Source organism: Astyanax mexicanus, chromosome 7 (assembly GCF_023375975.1).
Source record: "Astyanax mexicanus isolate ESR-SI-001 chromosome 7, AstMex3_surface, whole genome shotgun sequence".
NCBI classification, from domain to species: domain Eukaryota; kingdom Metazoa; phylum Chordata; class Actinopteri; order Characiformes; family Acestrorhamphidae; genus Astyanax; species Astyanax mexicanus.
Genome location: NC_064414.1, coordinates 41,039,145 through 41,063,346, shown reverse-complemented (window position 1 = coordinate 41,063,346; position 24,202 = coordinate 41,039,145). Strand labels below are relative to the sequence as shown.

The 24,202-nt window shown below is 38.6% G+C and overlaps 1 protein-coding gene across 1 annotated transcript in view; it reads left to right on the top strand.

Moving 5' to 3' along the window:
* Nucleotides 1–24,202, top strand: part of dntt (deoxynucleotidyltransferase, terminal) — a 191,565-nt gene that overhangs the window by 6,825 nt on the left and 160,538 nt on the right. The window contains exons 2-3 of the mRNA XM_049481653.1: nt 523–697; nt 11,477–11,587. Of these exons, the coding sequence (XP_049337610.1) occupies nt 523–697; nt 11,477–11,587 (286 nt within the window). The remainder of the gene's footprint in view (nt 1–522; nt 698–11,476; nt 11,588–24,202) is intronic.

Here is a 24,202-nt window from a genome sequence, read left to right as displayed (position 1 = left end):
TAATTAAAAAATATATATTCTAGTTTCTACAAAATAGCCACCCTTTGCTCTGATTGCTGCTTTGCACACTCTTGGCATCATTCTCTCAATGAACTTCAACAGTCTTGAAGGAGTTCCCAGAGGTGTTTAGCAATTGTTGGCCCCTTTGCCTTCTTCACTCTGTGGTCCAGCTCACTCAAACCATCTGGATTGGGTTCAGGTCCGGTGACTGTGGAGGCCAGGTAATTTTTTGTTAAGTACATAAAACTCCACATGTGTTCATTCATAGTTTTGATGCTTCAGTGAGAATCTACAATGTAAATCATGAAAATAAAGAAAACGCATTAAATGAGAAGGTGTGTCCAAACTTTTTATACCAGGGGTGAAAAACAAAAGACTACAAAAGTTCTTTATTTAACTTACTTAGTGGTCTATAACATTTGTTCTTCTCTGGAGAGTGTGTTTTAAAAAAATGGGGACAAGTATCCTGCTATTCCCAGCAAAAAATAACTCTAATCTCTAAAACTTTTCTCATCTTTGCAGTGATAAAGTCACCCACATTGTAGCTGAAGGCATGTCAGCAAATGAGTTGTGGCCCTGGTTAGAGGAGCAGAATCTTCCACAGCTGGACAAAACCAATGTCCTGGACATCACCTGGTTTACTGAGAGTATGAGAGCTGACAGGCCTGTTCCAGTGGAGGAGCAACATCGCATACAAGTGAGCATAAGCCCTGAATGTGTGTGTGTGTGTGTGAGAGAGAGAGAGGGAGAGAGAGAGAGAGATGTATTAAGAAGCTGAGTTGGGTGGGAGAGATCTGTGCACTCAGTGAAAGGCAGCTGAGACTGGGTGAGGGTGATAAGGTGCTGTATGAGCTTATATAGACTATGTGTCACTTTATACAGAACTCTATGCAGACTGGAAAAAAGTTTATTCAGATTGAGTATGCATATATTGAACACTAGGTGGAGCTGTAAGCCCAAAGGGATTTTACTTAGTGTTTTGTTCAGGCATTGTCAGAAAAATAAATAAACTAATAAATAAAGACACCTTGGAAAAAGAAAAGTGAGAGGGAGGACTGCATATTCAAAATAATGGTAAATAATAATAAAAAAAAAGATAGTTAAACCTACTGTACCAGTATTCTACATACAATAAACTGAGTATAATTATTTCCAGATATCCTAAGAGTTTAGTGCTTCTATAGTGTGACTATAATTTGCTAGGGACACAATGGTGTTGTCCACTATGGTTAATATGTTTGGCTAGGGGAGCTTCAAGTTGTACTAAGCTTGGTAGGTGCGTGACAGTGTAGGTGTGTGTGTGTAAGGATGGAAGTGAGTAAATAATTCTAAAATTGTTTGAAATTATTATTATTATTATTTGAAAGTGTGATCGGCCGCACACATGTTGAGTCAATACAGTCTATTGTATTAAATAAAATGTCTTATGTTATATTGTGGGTCCTGATATAAAATATTCATAAACACAGCTCTGGAAAAAATAGAGACCACTTAAAAAGTATGAGTTTCTTTAATTTCACCAAACTAAAAAACTTCTGGAATATAATCAAGAGTAAGACGGATGGTTACAAACCATCAATCCAAGCTGAACTGCTTGAAATTTTGCACCAGGAGTGGCATAAAGTTATCCAAAAGCAGTGTGTAAGACTGGTGGAGGAGAACATGTCAAGAAAAAAAGTATAAAAACTGTGCTTAAAAAAACAAATATTGATTTCTGAACTCTTAAAACCTAATGAATATTAACTTGTTTTCTTTGCAATATTTGAGGTCTGAAAGCTCTGCATCTTATTTGTTATTTCAGCCATTTCTCATTTTCTGCAAATAAATGCTCTAAATGACAATATTTCTATTTGGAATTTGGGAGAAATGCTTTCCGTAGTTTATAGAATAAAACAACAATGTTCATTTTCCTCAAACAAATACCTATAAATAGCAAAAATCAAAGAAACTGATTTAGAAACTGAAGTGGTTCTTGATTTTTTTCTTTACTTAGTTGAGTGGTTCTTGACATAATATGGATTAGAACATTACTCAAATAGAGCTATTTACTGTATACCAACTCTATCACTTCACAACTGTACAACTGATGCTCTCAAACACATTAGGAAGCAAGAAATTCAACTCGTAAACTCAAGTTCAGCACAGTTGTTAAGTGAAAGCCATTCCAGGTGACTCTCCTCATAAAGTTGACTGAGAAAATCCAGTAAAGATGTGCAAAGCTGTCATCTAGGCATGGTGTATAGTCTGAGGAATCTAAAATAATTAAAATATATTTTTTTCTTTAAAATTTTATATGTACTATACATAGAGGGTATTAGAAAAAAATAGGGAAACATCTTTTTTACTCAAGTTATCACTGTTTTACCAAGATGAACATTAAGAAAATATTTGAAGAAAAGTTTACCAAGTTTATTTGTTGTTTTGGTTTGTAATAATGGCTATATTTGCACTGCAGATGTTGAAATTCCAGGTTTTTATCATTACTTTTTATGAAGAAATGGAAAAAAAAAAAAAAAAAAATTTACCTTTAAATAGCCTAACAGAAGTATGGCTAGCACAATATTACTTAAAGTATGAGTCCTGCTGAGTAAAAAGCTTTCAGTCCTCTTCACTTCCTCTCACCTCTCTCTGTTTGTCTGAGAGTGCGTAGAAGTGTTTCTCTGAAACAGACCCCAAACAAGCCCAATGCCTCAATTACACTGTCAGCTACAGAGTCTGAAAGCAGCTTTATCTGTACGCTGGGAAATAATGGGGAGCATTTCCTGGGCTGGCCACGATGCCACATTTCATATCGCCTCATCCCTCGCTGCCTGACAGCAGCGGAGTGATGCTCGGCGCTGTGGGCGCCTGTGCCAAATAGACCCATCAGCGCTGCGCCTGCGCTCTTAGCGCATCGCTAACCAACGCTAAAGACAGATTTCTTTTCCCCTGGACTGCACTGTAAGGGGCTTCCGTGAGCATATGTGCTGAAAATAAAGAAATCTGCTGCCCGTTTCCGCAGACACATCAATCTCACCACGTGCTCTCAGTGGGGGAAAGGAGAGACAGAAGTTGTCCATCTTGTACCTCCGCCAGGCGCGCCCGCAACCCTCGCTCTCTCTTTGTGTCGCTGAAGAGTTATGGTCTTTGATGTGCGCTTGTCTTCTAGCTATCTTCAGAGAGTGTGGACCACCACATCTCCTCGAAAGCAAACTCAATCACAACCATATATATATATTTATATATTTCTTTAGCATATAGTGTTGTGAGTTTTATTATAACTTTAAGCAAGTCCACAGGGAGTTTGCCATCAACATTTCAAAATACATCAGTATATACTATACCAGTAAAAGAATAACGCGTGTACATTTACCTCAACACATCTTTTTCAATTGTTTTCCCGCCATGAGAAACACAGGCAATGCCTTTTAAAGTCCCTGTTTTTACACTTTTCACCATGGACCTTTAGAACTAAGCTCTGAATAATGTAAATCTGATGGGTAGGGCTGTAACAAATGATTATTTTGGTTGTCGTCTAATTTGCTGATAAATTTTGATTAGTCGATTAGTCAACGATTATTTCTGACATGTCCTCCATCTCTAAAAACGATAGAAACAGCTAAACATGAGATTTAAAAGTCATTTAAAGGGTAATGATTAACTATGTAATCTGTTGTGTTTTGGCACTTTTGGAATTCTGTCCCCAGCACTTTTTGTAATGTGGTACTAATATTGTTACAAATTAACGATTATTTGACAATGGAATAAGTAGTCGACAAATTTAAATAATCGACATTGTCAATTATATTGTCTAATCATTGCACCCCTACTGATGAGCACAAATACCCACCAATTAGTGAATAAATTCTTCCCACAGAGCACACTGAAAGGTCTAATCCAGGGGTCGGCAATTAAGTGGCCAGATATTTTCGAAGCCATTACATGGTGGGCCACAAAAAAAATAGTTTTGGAAAATGAAGTGTAATGATGAGCTAGTTTTCTGGTAGTGCCGTGTGCGGTGTCATTCGATCGTGAGTGGAAGTGATGTTAGTGTGTGGTGCATTCGTTGTATCCTGGTTCAGAGGCTGGAGATTGCAGGTAGAGCTGAGTTTGGGAGAGACAGGATGGCCTTTGACGCTAGGTGTGACAGTGGCATTGAAATTATGAGTGTTATAAATAAATAAATAAATAAATAGATAAAATAGGTAGAAATTAACCCAGAAAGATTCTCCACACCATTACATCACCTTCACCAGCCTGGACGGTTGACCAGGACAGGTCCACAGATTTATGCTCCATCAATCCAAAACCCACTATCAGGCCTTGCTCGAACTCTGATGACTCACATTGCCTTGCCATGAGCATGCTGGCCAATTTTTAACCTTCCTTACAAGACAACACCTCACAACTTATACAAGTGTAGGGGTTCCCAATCGTTGCCATGAGATAACACCTTATGACTTTATGAAGTTACAGTACATACTGCTGCCCATGACTTTTGGTTTGTCAGTGTAAATTCACCTGAATAAACACCATGTAGGTGTTTATGGACTTCCTACTTCTAATGGATTGTTATTTTATGGGTGAGTAGGAGGCTGGTGAAAAGGGACAAAGTTAAATAAAGCTGTCTTTGTGAACATGTACGCCTTTGCCTCTAGCGTTTGCCCCACTGGATATTGTGAAAAATGCAATGCTTTTACAATTTTTCATTTCGCTCCCTCCCATGTGCTTCTTTATATGGGAGTACAAGCCATCACACCCACTGGCCTGTGATTGTCGCTCCTGTGTGGACAGTGAATTTGTAATAGTCATAGTGCGTGAGTGGTGGTGTAGTGTACTGGGTTAAACCAATGCCCTTTCCTGTAACAGTCTCTTTTTTTATGGTCACACTACACCATTATGGGCTATTGGGCAAGATTCCCAACAATGCATTTTATTAATTAAATGGAGCTAAATACAGCCTGAATAAATGTTATTCAGCTACTGCTGCAACGGTGTGGCAAAAACAACTTTCAGACTTTTCCTTGCTTTACTGTCTCCCAATAATCACAATTAGAAAAGATATAGAATGAAATTTGTATTTTAAAAACATAAGTATTAGGCTAAAAAAATTTAGCTGACAAGGCAATTAATCGAAGGTACTAAATTACATGATGAAATTATTAGAATAAGACTTTTTCAATAAAGAAAAACCTGTGGGTTTTATCTTCTACCTTACATTTGTAGTTTTTAGTTCTATAATCAGAAACTTTACACTAAACGTAGCCATTAGATGATGGGTAAATTTTGGCCATGGAAGGATGCGCATGATCAGCAGTGCCGTGTGCGGTGTCATTCGATCGTGAGTGGAAGTGATGTTAGTGTGTGGTGCATTCGTTGTATCGTGGTTCAGAGGCTGGAGATTGCAGGTAGAGCTGAGTGTGGGAGAGACAGGATGGCCTTTGATGGTAGGTGTGAAAGTGGCATTGAAATTATGAGTGTTATAAAGAAAGAAATAAATAAATAGATAAAATAGGTAGAAATTAACCCAGAAAGATTCACCAGCCTGGACGGTTGATACAAGCCAGGACAGGTCCACAGATTTATGCTCCATCAATCTGAAACCCACTATCAGGCCTTACTCGAACTCTGATGACTCACATTGCCTTGCCATGAGCATGCTGGCCAATTTTTAACACCTCACAACTTATACAAGTGTAGGGGTTCCCAATCGGTGCCATAAAATAACACCTTATGACTTTATGAAGTTACAGTACATACTGCTGCCCATGACCTTTGGTATGTCAGTGTAAATTCACCTGAATAAGGACACAGGAGCAGGACGGTAAGAGACAGTAATCTGCTTTATATACAGATGAAAGTATTGTGTGTGTGTGTGTGTGTGTGTAACCTGGTACCAGGATAGGTAGGGTTACAGCAGCGGAGCTCAGGGTGGAACTGTGTGTCTGTGTGACTGCACTGGATTCTATCAATCTCTATCTGAGAGAGACAGGAAGCTGCAAGGTCACATTCAGGAGGGATATGACCGCGTCTCAGGTCACTCCGAGGGCTGTGATCTCATTAACCTGAATGAACAGGGCTCACCTGTGCGTGTGTAGATCATTATCCTCAGCACGTGTTCCCCTCACCTGAGTGTAAGACTGGGATCTTTCTTTATCTCTGTCTCTCTGTATATACAGCTCTGGAAAAAATAAAGAAACCACTTCAGTTTCTGAATCAGTTTCTCTGATTTAGCTATTTATAGGTATTTGTTTGAGTAAAATGAACATTGTTGTTTTATTCTATAAACTACAGACATTTCGTCCAAATTCCAAATAAAAATATTGTCATTTAGAGCATTTATTTACAGAAAATGAGAAATGGCTGAAATGACAAGATGCAGAGCTTTCAGACCTCAAATAATGCAAATAAAACCAAGTTCATAAGAGTTCAGAAATCAATATTTGATGAAATAACCCTGGTTTTTAATCACAGTTTTCATGCATCTTGGCATGTTCTCCTCCACCAGTCTTACACACTGCTTTTGGATAACTTTATTGCTACTCCTGGTTAAAAAAATTCAAGCAGTTCAGCTTGGTTTAATGGCTTGTGATCATCCATCTTCCTCTTGTTATATTCCAGAGGTTTTTAATTTGGTAAAATCAAAGACACTCATCATTTTTAGGTGGTCTCTTATTTTCTTACAGAACTGTATTCCCCCCCCCCCCCTCTCTCCACCCAACACACATACACATAGTAACACACAAACTCAGTCTCTTATTTCTCCTATATCTCGAGGTACATTCCAATTTTGCAGTAGCAGTAATGTGCAAATATACTGTATATATATATATATATATATATATATATATATATATATATATATATATATATATATATATATGTGTGTGTGTGTGTGTGTGTGTGTTTGTCCAGCATGAACAGTGTGTAAACAACTTTAAACTTTCAAAGCCTCTGTTTCTTGTCCAGGAAATTAAACTGCAAAAACAACAACAGTTGTTCTCAACAGTTATTGTGATTTCACAAAACCCCTAAATGTCTAGGCTTGTGCTGCTTCTGAACAAAGGAACAAAGCGCAATGCAGTGCAACTAATAAGAGCAGAGATTATTTACATACTGTCTATTAAGTATTGGTGAAAGAAGTCTACTTCATTATTAGGCGTATAGTAAGGGAAATGGGCATGTTAAAATAGATGGTGGCATTTGTACATTTTTGTTACATAAATTCAACATCATAAACAGACATCGAAAAAACAAAAGGTGGGAGTAAATCAAAGTACACTGGTTTGCACTGTACCTCATTCATAATCTCTGTTTGGAGAAAGGATTATTTTTTACAAATTAATAATTTATATGTGATAAGAAGTCACATATCGTCTCTGTCTAATGAAAAACAAAACAGCAACTATACAGGTGTGAGATAAAACCTTCAACTTCAACTTTCAATGGAAGTCTATGTTAAAAAAGTAATTTGGGATGATTTCTATTGGTCCATTCATAAAGAAATAAAAAAATAATAATTATCCCACATTTCTCTGCAATTTTGCTATGCTGATAACCCACCCACTTAGCTACTTAGCAGTACTCCCCCCATCACTAGTGTTTCCCCAGCACAAGGAGGGCGAAGACTAGCACATGTCTCCTCCTATACATGAGAAGTCAGACTCCACCTCTTTTCGAATTAGTACGACAGTGTAGCGACTCGGTTCCGATACATCAGCTCACAGGCGCCTTATGCTGACCATCACCACCTTTTGGAGTGATGAGGGGAAAGACCCACCCAGAGAGCAAGGCCAATTGTGCTCTCTCAGGGCTCTGGCAGCTAATTGCAAGCTACGTTATTCAAACCAGTGATCTCCTGATCATAATGGCAGCTTCTTAGTCCGCTGGACTACTCTGAGCCCCCATCAAGAAATTTTCACTGGACAGCAACAATATATATTTATTGCATATGACTGAGATGGTAGTGTTTACTCAATTTACACATCGCCGTCACCTCCAAAACCAACAGAAACAAGGCGGGGTAGTATAGGAGGACAGCCAATCTTTTAACCCACTTAGTTAACCCATAGTAATAATGAATATGAAAAATTAAATGAGTGAGGTTCACTATGTCTGTGGATTAGGGCTTGGTGACCTGGCTTGAAGCAGACCATGCAGTTAATGACTGTGGGGCAAACGAAACTCTAGGCCTTGGGCATAAATGAAAATGAATGAATAAGTGAATATGAAGAGCAAAAGATTAAAAAAGCAACAAATAAACGAATAGTGTTCAGTATGGCTGGATTAGAGTTTGGGAACCTGCCCTGAAGAAGTGCAAGCCGTTTGCTGTGTGTCAGACAAACGAAATATTGAGATTTGGTATGGGTAAAAAATAATGGACGTGAAAGAAAATAAAGAGGGTTAAAAAAACAGGGACCTAGCCTAAGTCATATAAATGTATTTTAATGACGTTTATGTATTATACAAGATTACAACATTACAGTCAGTCAGAACAATCTAGAGTCGGCATGGTGTTTTAGTATTAAACACTGTTCCAACAGGCGTTTATGTACCTTTGTTTCTTGTAGAGAGTTAGAGGTAGAGTCACAGCATGTATTTTTCTCACAGCAAGAGAGTCTCATGGACTGAAAATCACCTTTGATACTGAAACATAATGAGAAACAAGAGCGTGAGATTAGTTTCTGATATAGAGTGAAATTTGCTTTAGGGAACTGGGTGTTACTGGGTGTAAGCTGATGCTCTTTTAAGGAGATGATGCCACAGGCAGTGAGTAGAAGTGTTTTTCCCTCTAATAGCTGATGCTGCTCGACAAGACAAAAATATCCCTCTTTTCCCATTCTAATAAGTAACTAAATGCCTCTTTAATGGCTTGGAACAGCTCGGGAGCGGCAGCATTTACATTTCCTGATCTCAGCAATGTCACAATGTGCTCAGATCGTTCTACAGGTAATTTGCGCTGACACAGAGCTCTATCGCATATTAATTCCCCAGAATACTAACGTCACACGCGCAGCCCCCTTTTGATACCTTACCAACAGGCTGTGTGATTTCAGTGCTGAAATGAAAAGGCAATTTACAGGAGGCAAATTGAATTACGGCTTGGTGAATTTTTTATAGGCCTGGCAGCGGGAAGTAATCGATTGTGTTGCTTTCTTATCTCTGTGATGAGGAGAAGCCGTTAATGTGTTGTCCTAATGCCTGGAAGATCTAACGCTGAGGTTAAGTCCTCCACACTCACTTGGTTAGATTTAAGCTCTCGAAAAAATTGAAGCTGGAGCATTTTCTGCATTCACTGCATGCTGATGTAGACATGGATATGAGTGAAAGGGTCTGATTGTTGCTGATTTCATTCCTGTCTGTGTTTTGTTGAGAGTCAAAAAACATTTAACTTAGCCAGTTATTTAGCTAGTTCAGGCCATGCTTGGAGTTTAATAAGAGAGTAGACTTAGAAAATATTTGGGTCCTTGGTTTAGAGTAGGGGTGTGCAATTAATTTTCCCAAGAGGCCACGAGATTTATATACACCTATACAGCATTTATTTATAGTTACACTTTTTATATAACAAAAAATAGTAAAAGAAACATTACAATGATACAATAAAATGTAGTTGATTATATAATTATTTAATAAACATGATGATGGTTTAGTTTAGAAAACTGTAAACACTTTGCATTGTTTTGACTAACTGACATAAAATAGCATGTTTTTCAAAAAAAAAAACAGCATCACTTTAACTTAAGAAAGAACAGTAAATGAAACATTACAGTGATGCAATGAAAATGTTGAGCGCATTATTATATAAATGTTTAAATAACTATTTATGAAAAGAAAACAATGAAAATATGCAACATTAAACTAAATACACTATCAGCTACACAACTAAAAAAAAAAAAAGATTGATACAGTCTTGCTACAGATTGGTAACTGTCTTTCTGGTGCATATTTGTTTCTTAGACCTGGTAAATTACGTTTTTTAAGCTGTAAAACTAGTTTCTGTTCCATATTCAGTCTCTGCGCCGGCATGGTGCTGGTGCAAAGTTCCTGGTCGGTTCTGTGCTAAATCACTGAAAAATTAGTGCTGTTCTGGCCCCTCAATCTTGCGTTTTTGGAACCAGCAAACCTGTGACGTGAGTGGCCAAAAGACAGGACGTACAAGCGTCACAAAAAAAAAAAGATGTTCAAATCGTCCCTGCACTTCTGTTTCGAGTTTGTGGAACACACCCACATTCACATATGTAGTGACTGAATCCTTAAAGCAGTAAAACACTGGTCTGTTCTTAAAAGGTTGACAGATTCGCAGGAACCAGCACTGGCTCCAGCACTGGCTCCAGCACCAGCACTTTTGTTGGTAGAAAAGAGGTCTCTGAGGCTTTGTGTACATCAGATATTTAGATTTTCAGATTGCTAAGTATCTGTTTACTGGAGCCCATAGCTGCTAGTTGTTGGAATGAGTTTGGAGGGGTCAGAGTGTTTCTAAATTCGGGCCATCCCTTATGATTGTGACCCTAACCCTAAGCCACAGGTCTATAATGAGTAATCTGAGAGCTCAAATATCTTGGGTATCCAAATATTTGCTGTGAGCTCCATTGAGTTTTAGAGTTTTTTTTACTTTAAATTTGTAAAAACGTTAAAACATTTTTTTTTATAATAAATACCTTGCATTTGCGTCCGCTCTCCGCATCCTCTCCTTGCTCCTGCTTCACAAACCTGACAGAAGCATTAGACCTTTCATCATGGAATTCTGATAGACTATATAGAACAACTACAAGAGTCAAGATAAAAATGGCAAAAAAGCATGTAACATGTTTTTTGAATGACAGCAGCAGATGTGTTGCACTGTTATTTATCATTGTTTCTTAGACATAGCTTAATTCAGATATTCTGTTCTGAGACCGTTTAGTCTCTACTGCACTGGTGTTTGAATAATAGGATGCATATTAAAGATATAATATTGATAGACTTGAATATGAAAGTTGTAACTGTGCAATTGTGTGTTCTGTGTTTATATTTTTGGCTTGTTTCTGTCTCTCAAATATAAAAGCAGCTAGAGTGCAGAGTGAAAAAAGTGGTAAAAAACTGAATGTAAATTGAATGTAAATGCACTTCAGTGTAATGTAATTAATTCCATAACCAGCTGCATAATTTCATTAAACCCCACAGCGCTCCACACTTTCATTTCTCAGCCCTGTAACTGTAGAATAACTCAGCCAGTTTGCATTGCTTTGCATATTATTATTGAATTATAGGCTTTAGGTTGCAATAAGTACAATAAGAAGCCCACCACTATATACTTTATATACTTTAATAATTAAATAAAGTAAACTCAATAAGTAATAAGTACAATATTGTTTTTAAAAGACTAAGATCTCAAAGCTCCTTTTTATTTTGTCTGTTTTTCTGTTTTTCCTTCAAACACACACACACACACACACACACTCACACTCTCTCTCTCTCTCTCTTTCCTCTGTCTCTCTATTTCTGTGTCTGTGTGTAGAGGCCAGCTCTGCAGCTGAAGACTCGTCTGCCAGACAGTCCTGTGCCCACTGTGTCTCAGTATGCATGCCAGAGACGGACCACGCTGGACAACCCCAACAAAGTCCTGACTGTGAGTGCGCACACACACACACACACACACACATGCCTGCGACACATGGAGGAAAAAAGCTTTCTTCTACCTGTCATTGACAGTGTGGCTATTTTCAACCTTGACCCATTTTCAAATGCAACACAGACCAAATATGAGAGGTGGGAAGAGTATACACACACACACACACACACTCACACACGTACTCCTGTTTAGAGCACTGCTTGTGTATTTCCTTTAGAAATGAACCCAAAACATAGGCAAAATGCAGTATGCATGGGTAACACATAAGTATGAGAACAGTTACGTTTACAATACAGCCTAACGTATATGGGAACGCATTGCCAAACACAAACAAGTATATCTCTTATATGTCGCCTTAGTGTGTGTAGTGCTGGCATGAATGGATCAGACACAGCAGTGCTGCTGGAATTAAACACTGTGCTCTCTCACTGTCCTCCACTCTATTAGACCCTCCTATCTAGCTGATCCACCTTGTAGATATAAAGTCAGAAACAGAAGCTCTGAATCTGTTGAGGCACAGTTTGTGTTGGTCATCCTCTAGTCCAGGGGACGGCAATAGTTGGCCCGTGGGTCAGATGTGGCCCACAAGCATGAAACATCTGGCCCGCGAGGTTGTTTGAACCACAATAAACGATAATAAAAAAAAATAAAAATAAAATGCTTCTCTGGCAAGCTTTTGTTTACCCCCTCCCCTGTCTCTATTTCGTGCTTGGTGTGACTTATCGTTTCCACCCGTTCTCGTTTTTCCACCCGTTCTTGGGCTCCCGATCTCCTTTATGAGGTTGTTTTTTCCCAGTGGTGTCCCAATTCACTAATCAGGGCAGCGGTAATGTATTGGACCATGACCCTGAAGACACTGGTTCGATCCCACGTGAGGAGCAGTGTGTTTATTTATTTATTTTTTCCTTTTTTTCCGTTTGTGGAACACACCCACATTCACATATGTAGTGACTGAATCCTTAAAGCAGTGAAAACACTGGTCTGTTCTTAAAAGGTTGACAGATTTGCAGGAACCAGCACTGGCTCCAGCACTGGCTCCAGCACCAGCACTTTTGTTGGTAGAAAAGAGGTCTCTGAGGCCTTTGTGTTTTTTTTTTGTCTACTCCTGCTTTGTGTACATCAGATATTTAGATTTTCAGATTGCTAAGTAGCTGTTTACTGGAGCCCATAGCTGCTAATTGTTGGAATGAGTTTGGAGGGGTCAGAGTGTTTCTAAATTCGGGCCATCCCTTATGATTGTGACCCTAACCCTAAGCCACAGGTCTATAATGAGTAATCTGAGAGCTCAAATATCTTGGGTATCCAAATATTTGCATTGAGCTCCATTTGAGTTTTTTTACTTTAAATTTGTAAAAACGTTAAAACATTTTTTTTTATAATAAATACCTTGCATTTGCGTCCGCTCTCCGCATCCTCTCCTTGCTCCTGCTTCACAAACCTGACAGAAGCATTAGACCTTTCATCATGGAATTCTGATAGACTATATAGAACAACTGCAAGAGTCAAGATAAAAATGGCAAAAAAGGATGTAACATGTTTTTTGAATGACAGCAGCAGATGTGTTGCACTGTTATTTATCATTGTTTCTTAGACATAGCTTAATTCAGATATTCTGTTCTGAGACATTTTAGTCTCTACTGCACTGGTGTTTGAATAATAGGATGCATATTAAAGATATAATATTGATAGACTCGAATATGAAAGTTGTAACTGTGCAATTGTGTGTTCTGTGTTTATATTTTTGGCCCGTTCTCGTTTTTCTTGGGTTTCTTGGGTTTACCTGCTTTGAGATCAACTGTTCTGCAATTGGGTTCAACAACCCTCTGTACTGGAGAGATACTAGTCTGTAGAACTCTATCTCATTACACTTCATTTTCCAAAACAGATTTTTTTTTGTGGCGCCACGTAATGGCTTGGAACATATCTGGCCTGCAGCCAAACTTAATTGCCAACACCTGGTCTATGCAAACGCATGGCCAAACACCAAGTATATCTTTACCCTTAGTGTGTGTTGTGCTTTGTCTTTACTTCACTATTACACACTCCTATCTAGCTGCTCCACCTTGTAGATATAAAGTCATAAACAGAAGCTCTGAATCTGTTGAGGCACAGTTTGTGTTGTCATCCTCTAGCTCTTTATCAGTAGTCACAGGACACCGACCACAGGACATTAAAATCACAGTGCATGTCTCCTCCCCAGGTAAAACTAATCCAGTCTGAACTGGGCTTTAGATGAAACAAAAGAAACTTTTTAATTTCCATCTGAAATAAAGCAAGGTCATTTGGAGCATTATGGAGAAACATAAATACAAAAGCATGGAAGCGTGATTAAAATCAGCCAGCATGAAGATTATACAGATTCACCCTTGAGCTGATCTGAACCTGCTCAGCAGCTTCATCAGATATTAATGAAAATACATAATCTGGATTGCTCAGTCGCCAGCGGAGCAAACATGCCTTCAAAGCAAACAGATTTACCAGAATCACTGCAGTCTGATAACAGCAGGGAGTGATAATAACAACAGTCATTTCTGTGAGGTAAAGCTACCTCTGACCTCAGCGCATGTGGAGAGGAGGCTCTGCACTCTCACACACACACACACACACTGGACTGATGGCTGGTGAGTCTTTCTTAAAAGAGGACGAGAGCACAAGTGAGTCATGAACAGAGTACAAACACACAGACAGAGATAAGAAGGAAACAGAAGCACAAAAAGAGGGAGAAAGAAAAGAGGGAGCAAAAAAGGGCAGAGCATAGAACACACAAGAGCCAGTCACAGTCAAAGAGGTAGAGAAGAACACAGAATATAGAGAGAGAAAAGATGGACAGAGAGACATTAAAGAGTGACGTGAGTGTGAGGTGACAGAGCTGAGGAAGTCAAAAAAGAAAAAGAGATAAGGTAAGATGATAAAAAAAGAAACAATAAAATAAGAAAACAGGAGGAATGAGAAAAAATGAATAATTATAAGAAGGGAAAAGAGAAGAGCTCAGAAAAAAAGGAAAAGGTGAGAGAAAATGTTAAAAGAAGACTAGAAAAGGGGAAAACAGAAGATGGAATAAGACAGCACAAGAGACGATAAAAGAGATAATGAGAGAAGAGAGTAAAAAAAGGTCAGGAAAGGGATGATAGAACACAAGATAAAATAAAATAATGTAGGAGATGAAAGAAAATATAAGAGATGAACAAAGAGAAAATAAAAGATAATGAAAAAAGAGATTATATAAAAGATTAGATGGGAGAACATAGAAGAAGAGAAGATGATAAAACCGAAGGTAAAAGAACATGAGAGCATAGATGAGATAGGAGGTGATAAAAACTAAAATGAATGACAGAACATGACAAGAAAAGTTTAGAAAAGGTAAGATAGGAGAAAAAACAATAAGAGGTGATAGAGGATGATGAGAAGGGACAATGAGATAAGTGAAGAAAAGATGAGAAAAAAAACAAAGAAGAGGTTAGAGGACAAGAAAAATACAGATGAAAAGATGAAAGGAAAATGAGAGGAGAAGATGAGTAAAGAAAAGTGGAGAGAAGACAAGGTGACAGGTGTAGAGAAGATAAGAGTAGAAAAGAGTAGACTAGAGTAGAGATAAGTAGAGAAAAGTAGAGAAGAGTAGAGAGAGGAGTAAAAATAAGTATATTGGAGTAGAAAAGAGTAGAGATAAGTAGAGAAGAGTACAGATGAGTAGAGAAGAGAAGAGTAAAGATAAGTAGAGAAGAGTAGAAAAGAGTAGAGAAGAGATAAGTAGATTAGAGAAGAGCAGAAAAGAGCAGAGAAAAGAAGAGATAAGTAGAGTAGAGAAGAGCAAAGAAAAGAAGAGATAAGAAGAGTAGAGAAGAGCAGAGAAATGAAGAGATAAGTAGAGTAGAGAAGAGCAGAGAAATAAAGGGATAAGTAGAGTAGAGAAGAGTATAGAAGAGTGGAAAAGAGTAGAGTACAGAAGAGAAAGAAGAAGACAAAAAGAGAAGACAAAAGAAAAGAAGAGATACTGAGATATATGATATGTCTACTCCAGCACAGGCTGCAGGCATGATTTCCTCTCAAGTACAGCAGTGAGCTGAGGTGTCAATCAGTGCAGACCCCTCCCCTAGAGACCCCCAGCACTGATTTATTCATCTGCAGCTTTTTCCTCCTTCACTCACAGTCCTTGACCTTCATGAAGCACATGATGCACAAGCTTGACATACTGAATAATCACCTTTTACAGGTGTCTATCATGAGTGTTTGTGTGTGTGTGTGGAAACCAACTGAATATAACATTAAAACCACCTGCCTAAGTTTCTGTAGGTCTCCAACAGATATAGCCAGCATATGCTTTTTAACATCAATTACAATTGTTTTTTATGTATGATCTGACCAAACAGGCTAGTCTTGTACTGTACAATTTTGGAAGGAATTTAGGAATTAGGAAATTAGGAATACTCATAAGATCTGCCATTGTAGAGATGCTCTGATTCATCACAATTAGGCCCTTGTCATAGTTGCTCAAATCATTACACTTGCCCATAATTTGGCTGTTCACTTGCTACACTGTATTGTTTACTGTTAATTAACTATACATCCAAACGTCCAAAACTATACAATTTGGAAAATGAAGTGTAATGGGATGGAGTGCTACAGACTATTAGCTCTCCAGCCCAGAGGGTTGTTGAACCCAACTGCAGAACAGTTGATCTTAAAGCAGGTAAACCCAAGAAGAAAGGAAAAAATAAATAAATAAACACACCACTCCTCACGCGGTATAGAACCCATGCCGTCAGGGTCACGGTCCAGCTTGTGAATTGGGACGCGGCCTGGAAAGAACGCCCTTATAAGGAGATAGGGAGCCCAAGAACAGGCGGAAAAATGAGAACGGGAGGAAACTAAAGTCATGCCGAGCGTGACAGAGAGACAGGGGAGGAATGTAAACAAAAGCTCACCAGAAAAGCATTTTATTTTATCTTTTTCTTTATTTTTTCTTTTCATTAACGTTTATTATAGTTCGAACAACCTCACGGGCCAGATGTTTCATGCTTGCTGGTCACATCTGGCCTATTGCCGACTCCTGATGTAGGTGTGTCTCATCTCTTAACAGGTTGTGTCACTGCATCAAGATAATCACTGTTATTTACGTCACTTAATGTCAGTGGTTTTATTGTTATGGTTGATCTGTGCATATCTGTGTGTGTGTGTGTGTGTGTCTGAAGTGTTGAGGCTCAATGGCTCAGTGCGTGGTGTTAGAACATTAATGAGCAGGGAACGTGAGTTGTTTCCCTTCACTATGGGAGCTGCAGTAGTGCACTGGATGCCCTGCCAGTGGCCTTGTGATGCTACTGCGTGGTCCACTGAGCAGCAACACAGATGGATCGATCTCTTTAACAATCCTGTGGGCTGTGCTCTCTTGCATTCCTGCACTTAATCACAGCAGGAGTTTACACACACGCACATACTCAAACACACACTCTCACTCACACACAAATGTCTGTATTTCTATCTTTGTGCTGTACTGCTCTTGACTTCCATATGACTGCAGTTAATAAGTAGATTTAAAGCATGTATTAATGTGAATGCTTTTCAGACTTGTTTTTCATGGTTCCTAAATCGTACACATCATCATTTTTTAATATACGTAAATTCCAGGTTTAGGCCATGGCCACTTCCAATTTAAATATAAATTATCCAAAAGAAAGATTTATAAATACAAAAGTTAGTATAGGAATTTGATTAGGCCAAACATGCGTAGATGTTGTTTAACAAACATATTGTCATGTCCTGGCCCAGTTCCATGTCTGTCCTGTTCTGTCTCTGTGTGTTTACTGCTTTCTTTGTGTTTGTTTATCTTTTCTCCTTCATGCCTGTGTCATTCCCCACATGGTCCTGTGTGTCTCCACCTTAAGTGTTTTCAGCTGTGTTTCATTTGTAGCTCCGCCCTCCTGTAACCTGTTGCCCAGGTGTTCCTAGTTTACTTTCCTACCTTTTGTCTGTATTTATATTCCTTTGTTTCCTGTTTCCTTTGTCGGTTTCTTTGTTTTCTATTTTGTTAGTTTAGTCAGTGTTAATTCTAGTAGCCCTGTCTGTTCTTGTATCTTGTTTTGAGTTTAGTTCTGGTTTATTGCTATTATGCAACCTCAGAATGAAACACTGATTTTTCTTTTATGTAGCATAGTTTTAAATCTGTAACAAAAATCATATGTTATTTGCTTTCAGGGTGCTGTGCTGTTAGCAAGTTGAAGTTAGAGGTAGTGGATTATGGCGAGAAGAGAATCACCTAGCTTTAGCTTATAGGCTAGCAATGATCCTCATTTCCGTCATATCATAGTCTGGAGGTGTAGTGCTGTTCTGAAGTATGAGTAAAGCTTTTTAAATTTACATAATTTACTGTTTTGCTGGCATTGGATGGGTATACACCAATTTTAAAGTTTAGATATAATTAGTCAAAAACTGTTGGAATTTCAACATTTTCTAGCCATAACTGCCTCGTTTCATAACAGCCTTACTGCTATGTCCCAAATAAACCTTGGTCTACAGCAAAAGCACATGTTTTAATCCTGCCTCTATTAAAATGAAAGGTGTAAGTGCTCTATTGACTCCATTGGTCGGGCACTTATGATTACCTTCAGCCAACAACATGAATTTAACCCTGGTCACGTATAACACCTCGCATACAGGATGAGCTGAGGCTGATTGCCAGTTCAGAAATATGCTTTATGGCAATCCTACAAGAAAGGAATGTGATTTTAAGTGAAATAGCCAGCTGAATGGTGTAGACTGTTAGTGTCTGCTTCTAACACACTCCCCGGGAAGCTGCACTGCTGCCATCCTCAGCACAGCAGGCATTCAACCTCTTGGCCTCAGCATTACCAGCCTCAGACACTCATTAACCACTGCTGGGAGGGGAGCCCTGGGAGAATGTGTGTGTGTGGGTGAGTGGGTATGTGTATGTATGATAAAATAAGTCTGTATGTAGTTCATAAAAAGAAACATCTGAATGCATTTGCGGTTATGTGTGTCTAATGCAGGCATTATTAGTGGTATGGCGTGTTCACACAACCCTTTTAGGGGCTTGCTCTGCTAAATCAGTCGAGTAAGAAAGCAGCTTTCGAGCCTGGGAGTGGTCCAGAGTACCAGGTGTGGAAGCTATCTGCTCCTGGTGCCTTGTGTGGGGTCGCATGATTGGATCATTTTGTAACAAAATGAAGTTTGACTTATCATGTTACTACCCTTTCCATTAATATAGTAATACCTAATGCCTAATAAACCCAATTTTGATATGACTGGACTATAATACTGTAATCTTAGCTTTGCGGAGTAAGTGCGTGAACTGACAGCGTAAATGCTTGGCCTCCCTTCCTTCTGCACAGCCAATTACCCAACTCACTCATTATGACTGTAGTGATGCCCCAACACACAAGGAGGGTGAAGACTAGCACATGCCTCCTCCGTTACAAGTGAAGTCAGCCACCTCCTCTTTTCGAACTGCTGCTGGTGCAGCATTGCCTAGTAGCATTACAGCGCACTCAGAGAAAAGCACAGCGACTCGGTTCCAATACATCAGCTCACAGACGGCTTGTGCTGAGCGACATCAGCCTTTGGAGTGTTGTGGGGAGAGAGCGCTATCTACCCACCCAGAGAGAGCAAGGCCAATTTTTCTGCCGGCAGCTGATGGCAAAGCTGCATGAGTGGGGGTTTGAACCTGTGACCTCCCAATTCATCATCATTCTTTATTTAAGCTTGGGTTTACATTGAGGGGGGATTCTTACTTTAAATTAAGCCGAGATTCATTCAGGACAAGTGTATGCTCATTCCTTTTCTACACCCCATTTTCTCAACATTTTTTTTTTTCTTCAACAATTTTCACACGTTGCACCTGCACTGTTAAATTAGCATTAATGTTATCTCAGCTTTTAATGCATTTATCATGAACAATATTCTTGTGATAATCACAAGGATGTGATTTATTGTACAGCCATAATTATTGCAGTGCAATGATGGACACCTTCTGGTGGAGTGTTTTTTTAATCAGTACTGGAAAAGATTTTTTATTATTTTAAGACAAATAAGTCAAAACAATCAGTGTTCCCAATTCAATTACATGGCATTTCATTAGATAATGTGACTATTTTGACTTACAAATAAACCACAAACACTGAAGAGTACTTAGAAGGGTAGCCAGTTCTTTTTTTTTCTTTTTTTGTCATCAGTATATATATATCATATTAATTCCAGCCGTTCCCATTACTTAGTCAAAGTCCTGGCATAAACTGTACTGTGATGTTGTGGCAGGACCTGAAAAATGCATTTTTTAACACAGTAGTTGTGCTCGGACGAGTGGGCAACAGTTTCTCCATGGCTTTGTGAGGCACTAATTAACAGCTAGAAGAAAGCGTTTGGTTGCAGTTATTGAAAAGAAAGGACAATTCATTATTCACACAGGGGGACTGGCTGTTCCTCCACAGCACTTTATAAGCATTGCCTTTATTACTGTATAAAAAAAACCTAAAAAAAAACTATTTTTTAAAGCGTGAACTTAATAAATAAATGGGGTTTTATGTGTGTATGGGTTTATGTTTAATCACAGCATTTCTGTGAGAAGGGAATTACAGCCTAGTTATTTACTATTGTATGTTATACACAGTATATAAACTCATCAACCAAGAGTTTGTGTACGTTTGTACTCTTTGGCATTATGTTTAGTTGATTAGCCAATATATTCCCTCCTTCAGATTTGAACTGGGGTTAATATGGTTAATATGGTTAATATGTAATGGAAGCTTACGGTCTACAGACCCTGGTGTTTTTTCACTTCTACTGTGTGATGGTCCATCTTAGATGCATTCGAACCAAGAGAAGCTCATGCTACTCTTTCAATTTTTTATCCCATTTTCTTCCCAATTTTAAATGGCCAATTACCCAAACACTTATTAGGCCTTCTCCTATCACTAGTGATGCCACAACATTAGGAGGGTGAAGAATAGCACATGCCTCCTCCGATACATGTGAAGTCAGCCACCGCCTCTTTTTAAACTGCTGAGTAGCATCACAGGACGCTCAGAGGAAAGCATAGTGACTGGGCTCCGATACATCAGCTCACAGATGCCTTGTGCTGATCAAAATCACCCTTTTTTGGAGTGATGTTGGGAGTGAGTGCCATCTACCCACCCACAGAGAGAGCAAGGGCAAATGCCCTCTCTCTTAGGGCTCCAGTAGCCGATGGCAAGCTACATAAACAGGATTTAAACCAACAATCTCCTGATCATAGTGTCCCAACTTTTTTTTTGATTTGGCACAGTACAGCTCACCACCCCTTACATTTTCATATGTGCACATCACTGTAGCAGTTCATTCCTTCATTCCTGCATACTGCAGGTCTGTTCCCTTAGGGGCATCTTGGCATGGAAGACCAGCGTCCTGTCTACACTGCGCCTGCGCAGATCTCCATACCGTAGCGAGCCGGTGTGTTTGGGAGATTAGGAGGTGGCTAGGCTAATTAGCTAATGGCTAGCTGCACTGTTCACTGCTAAAAATTGTCATCCTCTGCTTATAACACGCGCAATGCCCGACTCATCACGCTGAAAATCCCTAAAACAAACAGTATTTTTACATTAAAAATGACTGCTTTTAAATCAAAGTCCGATTTTAAGAATGCTATTACAGATGTTATCACTGAATGTTGTAACTGCAGTAATTTAGACACCTTATAAATGTTTTTTTCTTCCTCTCTCTCGCTTTCTCTCTTTCCATTTAGTTTGTGTGTTGTGTTGTTTTTCAAGAGGCTGTGCCTCGTGCCAGGCTGCCATTGTAAATAAGAAGTTTTGCCTGGTAAAATAAAGGTTAGTAAAAAAATAATTAGCACAAACTGCATGCTGATTGGGTCTTTTCGTTAAAGTGAAGGATTGCTGTTGCCAGAAATCCCATTCATATTGCAGTCAGTAGCTGGTCTTTTCAGAAATACCGCCTCTGGATCTGCTAGCCCCAGACAAAGAAATACTAAATCCTTTTTTTTGCAGTCGTGTCATGCTTGCTATACCAGCTTTGCTCTGGTTTGCCTTTCATTCCTAACTAGCAAGCAGTCCCATCAGTCATTATTAATCAGCTGCACACACTCAAATCAGCTCAATCTGGCCAAATCTGCCCTTCCACCACTACACAGCACACACTGAGTAAACACGCTGTCTGCCTCCACTATCAGAAATGTCTTAACATCTTTTGGCAGCTCCAAATGTGTTTGGCCCTCTAGGACTGGAGTCTGACACCCTTGATCTATCGTATGGCATTATATGAAAATCTCCGCCTGTGAAATGGGAGTTTAAGATGAGAATACAGCAGGAGCGTTGAGCATTAGCAGACGATCCCTGAGCTTGGCTGCCAGTCTCGTCACATCGCTACAAATACGCTGCTTATGTCATTTCCATTCACGCCGTCTCTCTCTCTCTCCCTCGCTGTCAGTATTTTCTACCCATCAGCTCACTGCAAGCATGCTTACAAATAATCCTTAACATGTTGCAGTTTCACTGCACATCTAATATGACTAGCATCTCATTGAAGTGTGAGCTCTGGGTAAATGCTGCTGCTAACCCCCATCCCTGTCAAATTCTTTACACCTTTTCTTCTGCCACGTCTGTCCAGAGGTCCTTTCTAAATATATTAATACTATTATTTCTGACTGACAGTAGAAATATCTTGTTTTATAAGTAAACTCAGATTCTTTGTTGGATAGCTGGAGAGCTACAGACACAGAATTTCAGGTTTGACCATTAATAAAAAAGGACCATCCTGGATAGCATTTTTGTTTTATTTTAAGTTTTACATTTAAGTTATTTATTATATAAATTTGTACTTTGTGTGTTTTTTTTTTTTTTTTTATGAAACATGTCTAATTCAAACCACATTTGTACTTTAACACTGTTAACCCTGGTCACAAAGTTATAAAAGACTATTGCAGTGCAGATCAATTACATTTTTGATATTGCTTTACGTTTTTGTTAGTTTTAAGAATTACTGAAATAAGCTAAACTGCTTGGGGGAGTAAATTCACATAGAAAACAGCCCAGAGAAAACAGGCAACCAACATAATCTAATATTTTAGCTAGTAAAAGTACAGCAAATACAGGATCTTTTCTTTTCTGTTTCCGTTGTTCTGTAGTTTATCTTTTTAGACTCTGTTCTTCTTTACATTACTTCTTTCTTTAGAGTCTTTGATTGATAAGTTGTAACTGGTGGAAGAATAGAAAGATTTGTTTCACTGCATTTAATTAGGCAATGTTTACTCAGACATTTCTGAATCTGTAAAAACACATTTCTTGCCGTTGATTTCTATAAGCAGGATGTGTTGATGAACAGCAGACACAAATATGACAATGTGTGAAAAAGATTCCTGTCAGCTCACATTCCTAATGATATAGCTGTTTCTGTTGATGTTGTTACTGCCTCCCTTGAAAAAAAAACTGGTGGGAGTTTTGCTTATTAGCTTTTATGTTTGAATGAACTTTCTGCTCACATCTCTATCCACAAATGTGGCCCCAACAACTCTTTTAATGCAGAGTTGTTTTAACTAGCTACAGTATATAACACCAACCCTGCAACCCTGCGACACTAGCTACTATAGCTGCTGTCAGACCATTTATTTCTCATGGATTTTTTTTGTAGCACACGACATGCAGACAAAGTAAAAAGTGACAAGAGCACACTGATAGGTCTACTGGGCACAAAAAAAGACCAGTCAATATTGTTCAAGAAAAACGCTATGGTAAGCTCAAAATTCAATTGCACGATTCACAAAATATGTTATATGATTTGTGGGCATCAATAATATCTATCAATATCCACAAATGTGACCCAACAACTCTTTTAATGCAGGATTGTTTAACTAGCTACAGTATATAACACCAACACTGCGTTCACACTAGCTGCTGTCAACTAATGCTTATCGGGAAGAGAACAAAAGTTAGCAAAGAGCTGGCTAGCTGGCTAACCTTAGTGACGAGCTAATTAACCTTAGTGACAAGCTAGCTAAAATACTAATGCTACTGGGGAGAGAACTACCTTTACTGACAAGCTAACTAACCTTAGCGACGAGCTAAATTACACACTTATGTTACTAGGAAAAATAACTAAAGCTAGAAACAAGCTAGATAACCTTAGCGACGAGCTAAATTACACACTAATGTTACTAGGAAAAATAACTAAAGCTAGAAACAAGCTAACTAACCTTAGCGACAAGCTTAATTACACACTAATGTTACTAGAAAAAAGTAACTAAATCTAGAAACAATCTAGCTAACCTTAGCGACGAGCTAAATTACACACTAATGTTACTAGAAAAAAGTCACTAAATCTAGAAACAAGCTAGCTAACCTTAGCAACGAGCTAAATTACACACTAATGTTATTAGAAAAAATAACTAAAGCTAGAAACAAGCTAACTAACTTAGCGACAAGCTAAATTACACACTAATGTTACTAGAAAAGGTAACTAAAGCTAGAAACAAGCTAACTAACCTTAGCAAGAGCTAAATTACACACTAATGTTACTAGGAAAAATAACTAAAGCTAGAAACAAGCTAGCTAACCTTAACAACAAGCTAAATTACACACTAATGTTGCTAGAAAAAAGTAACTAAAGCTAGAAACA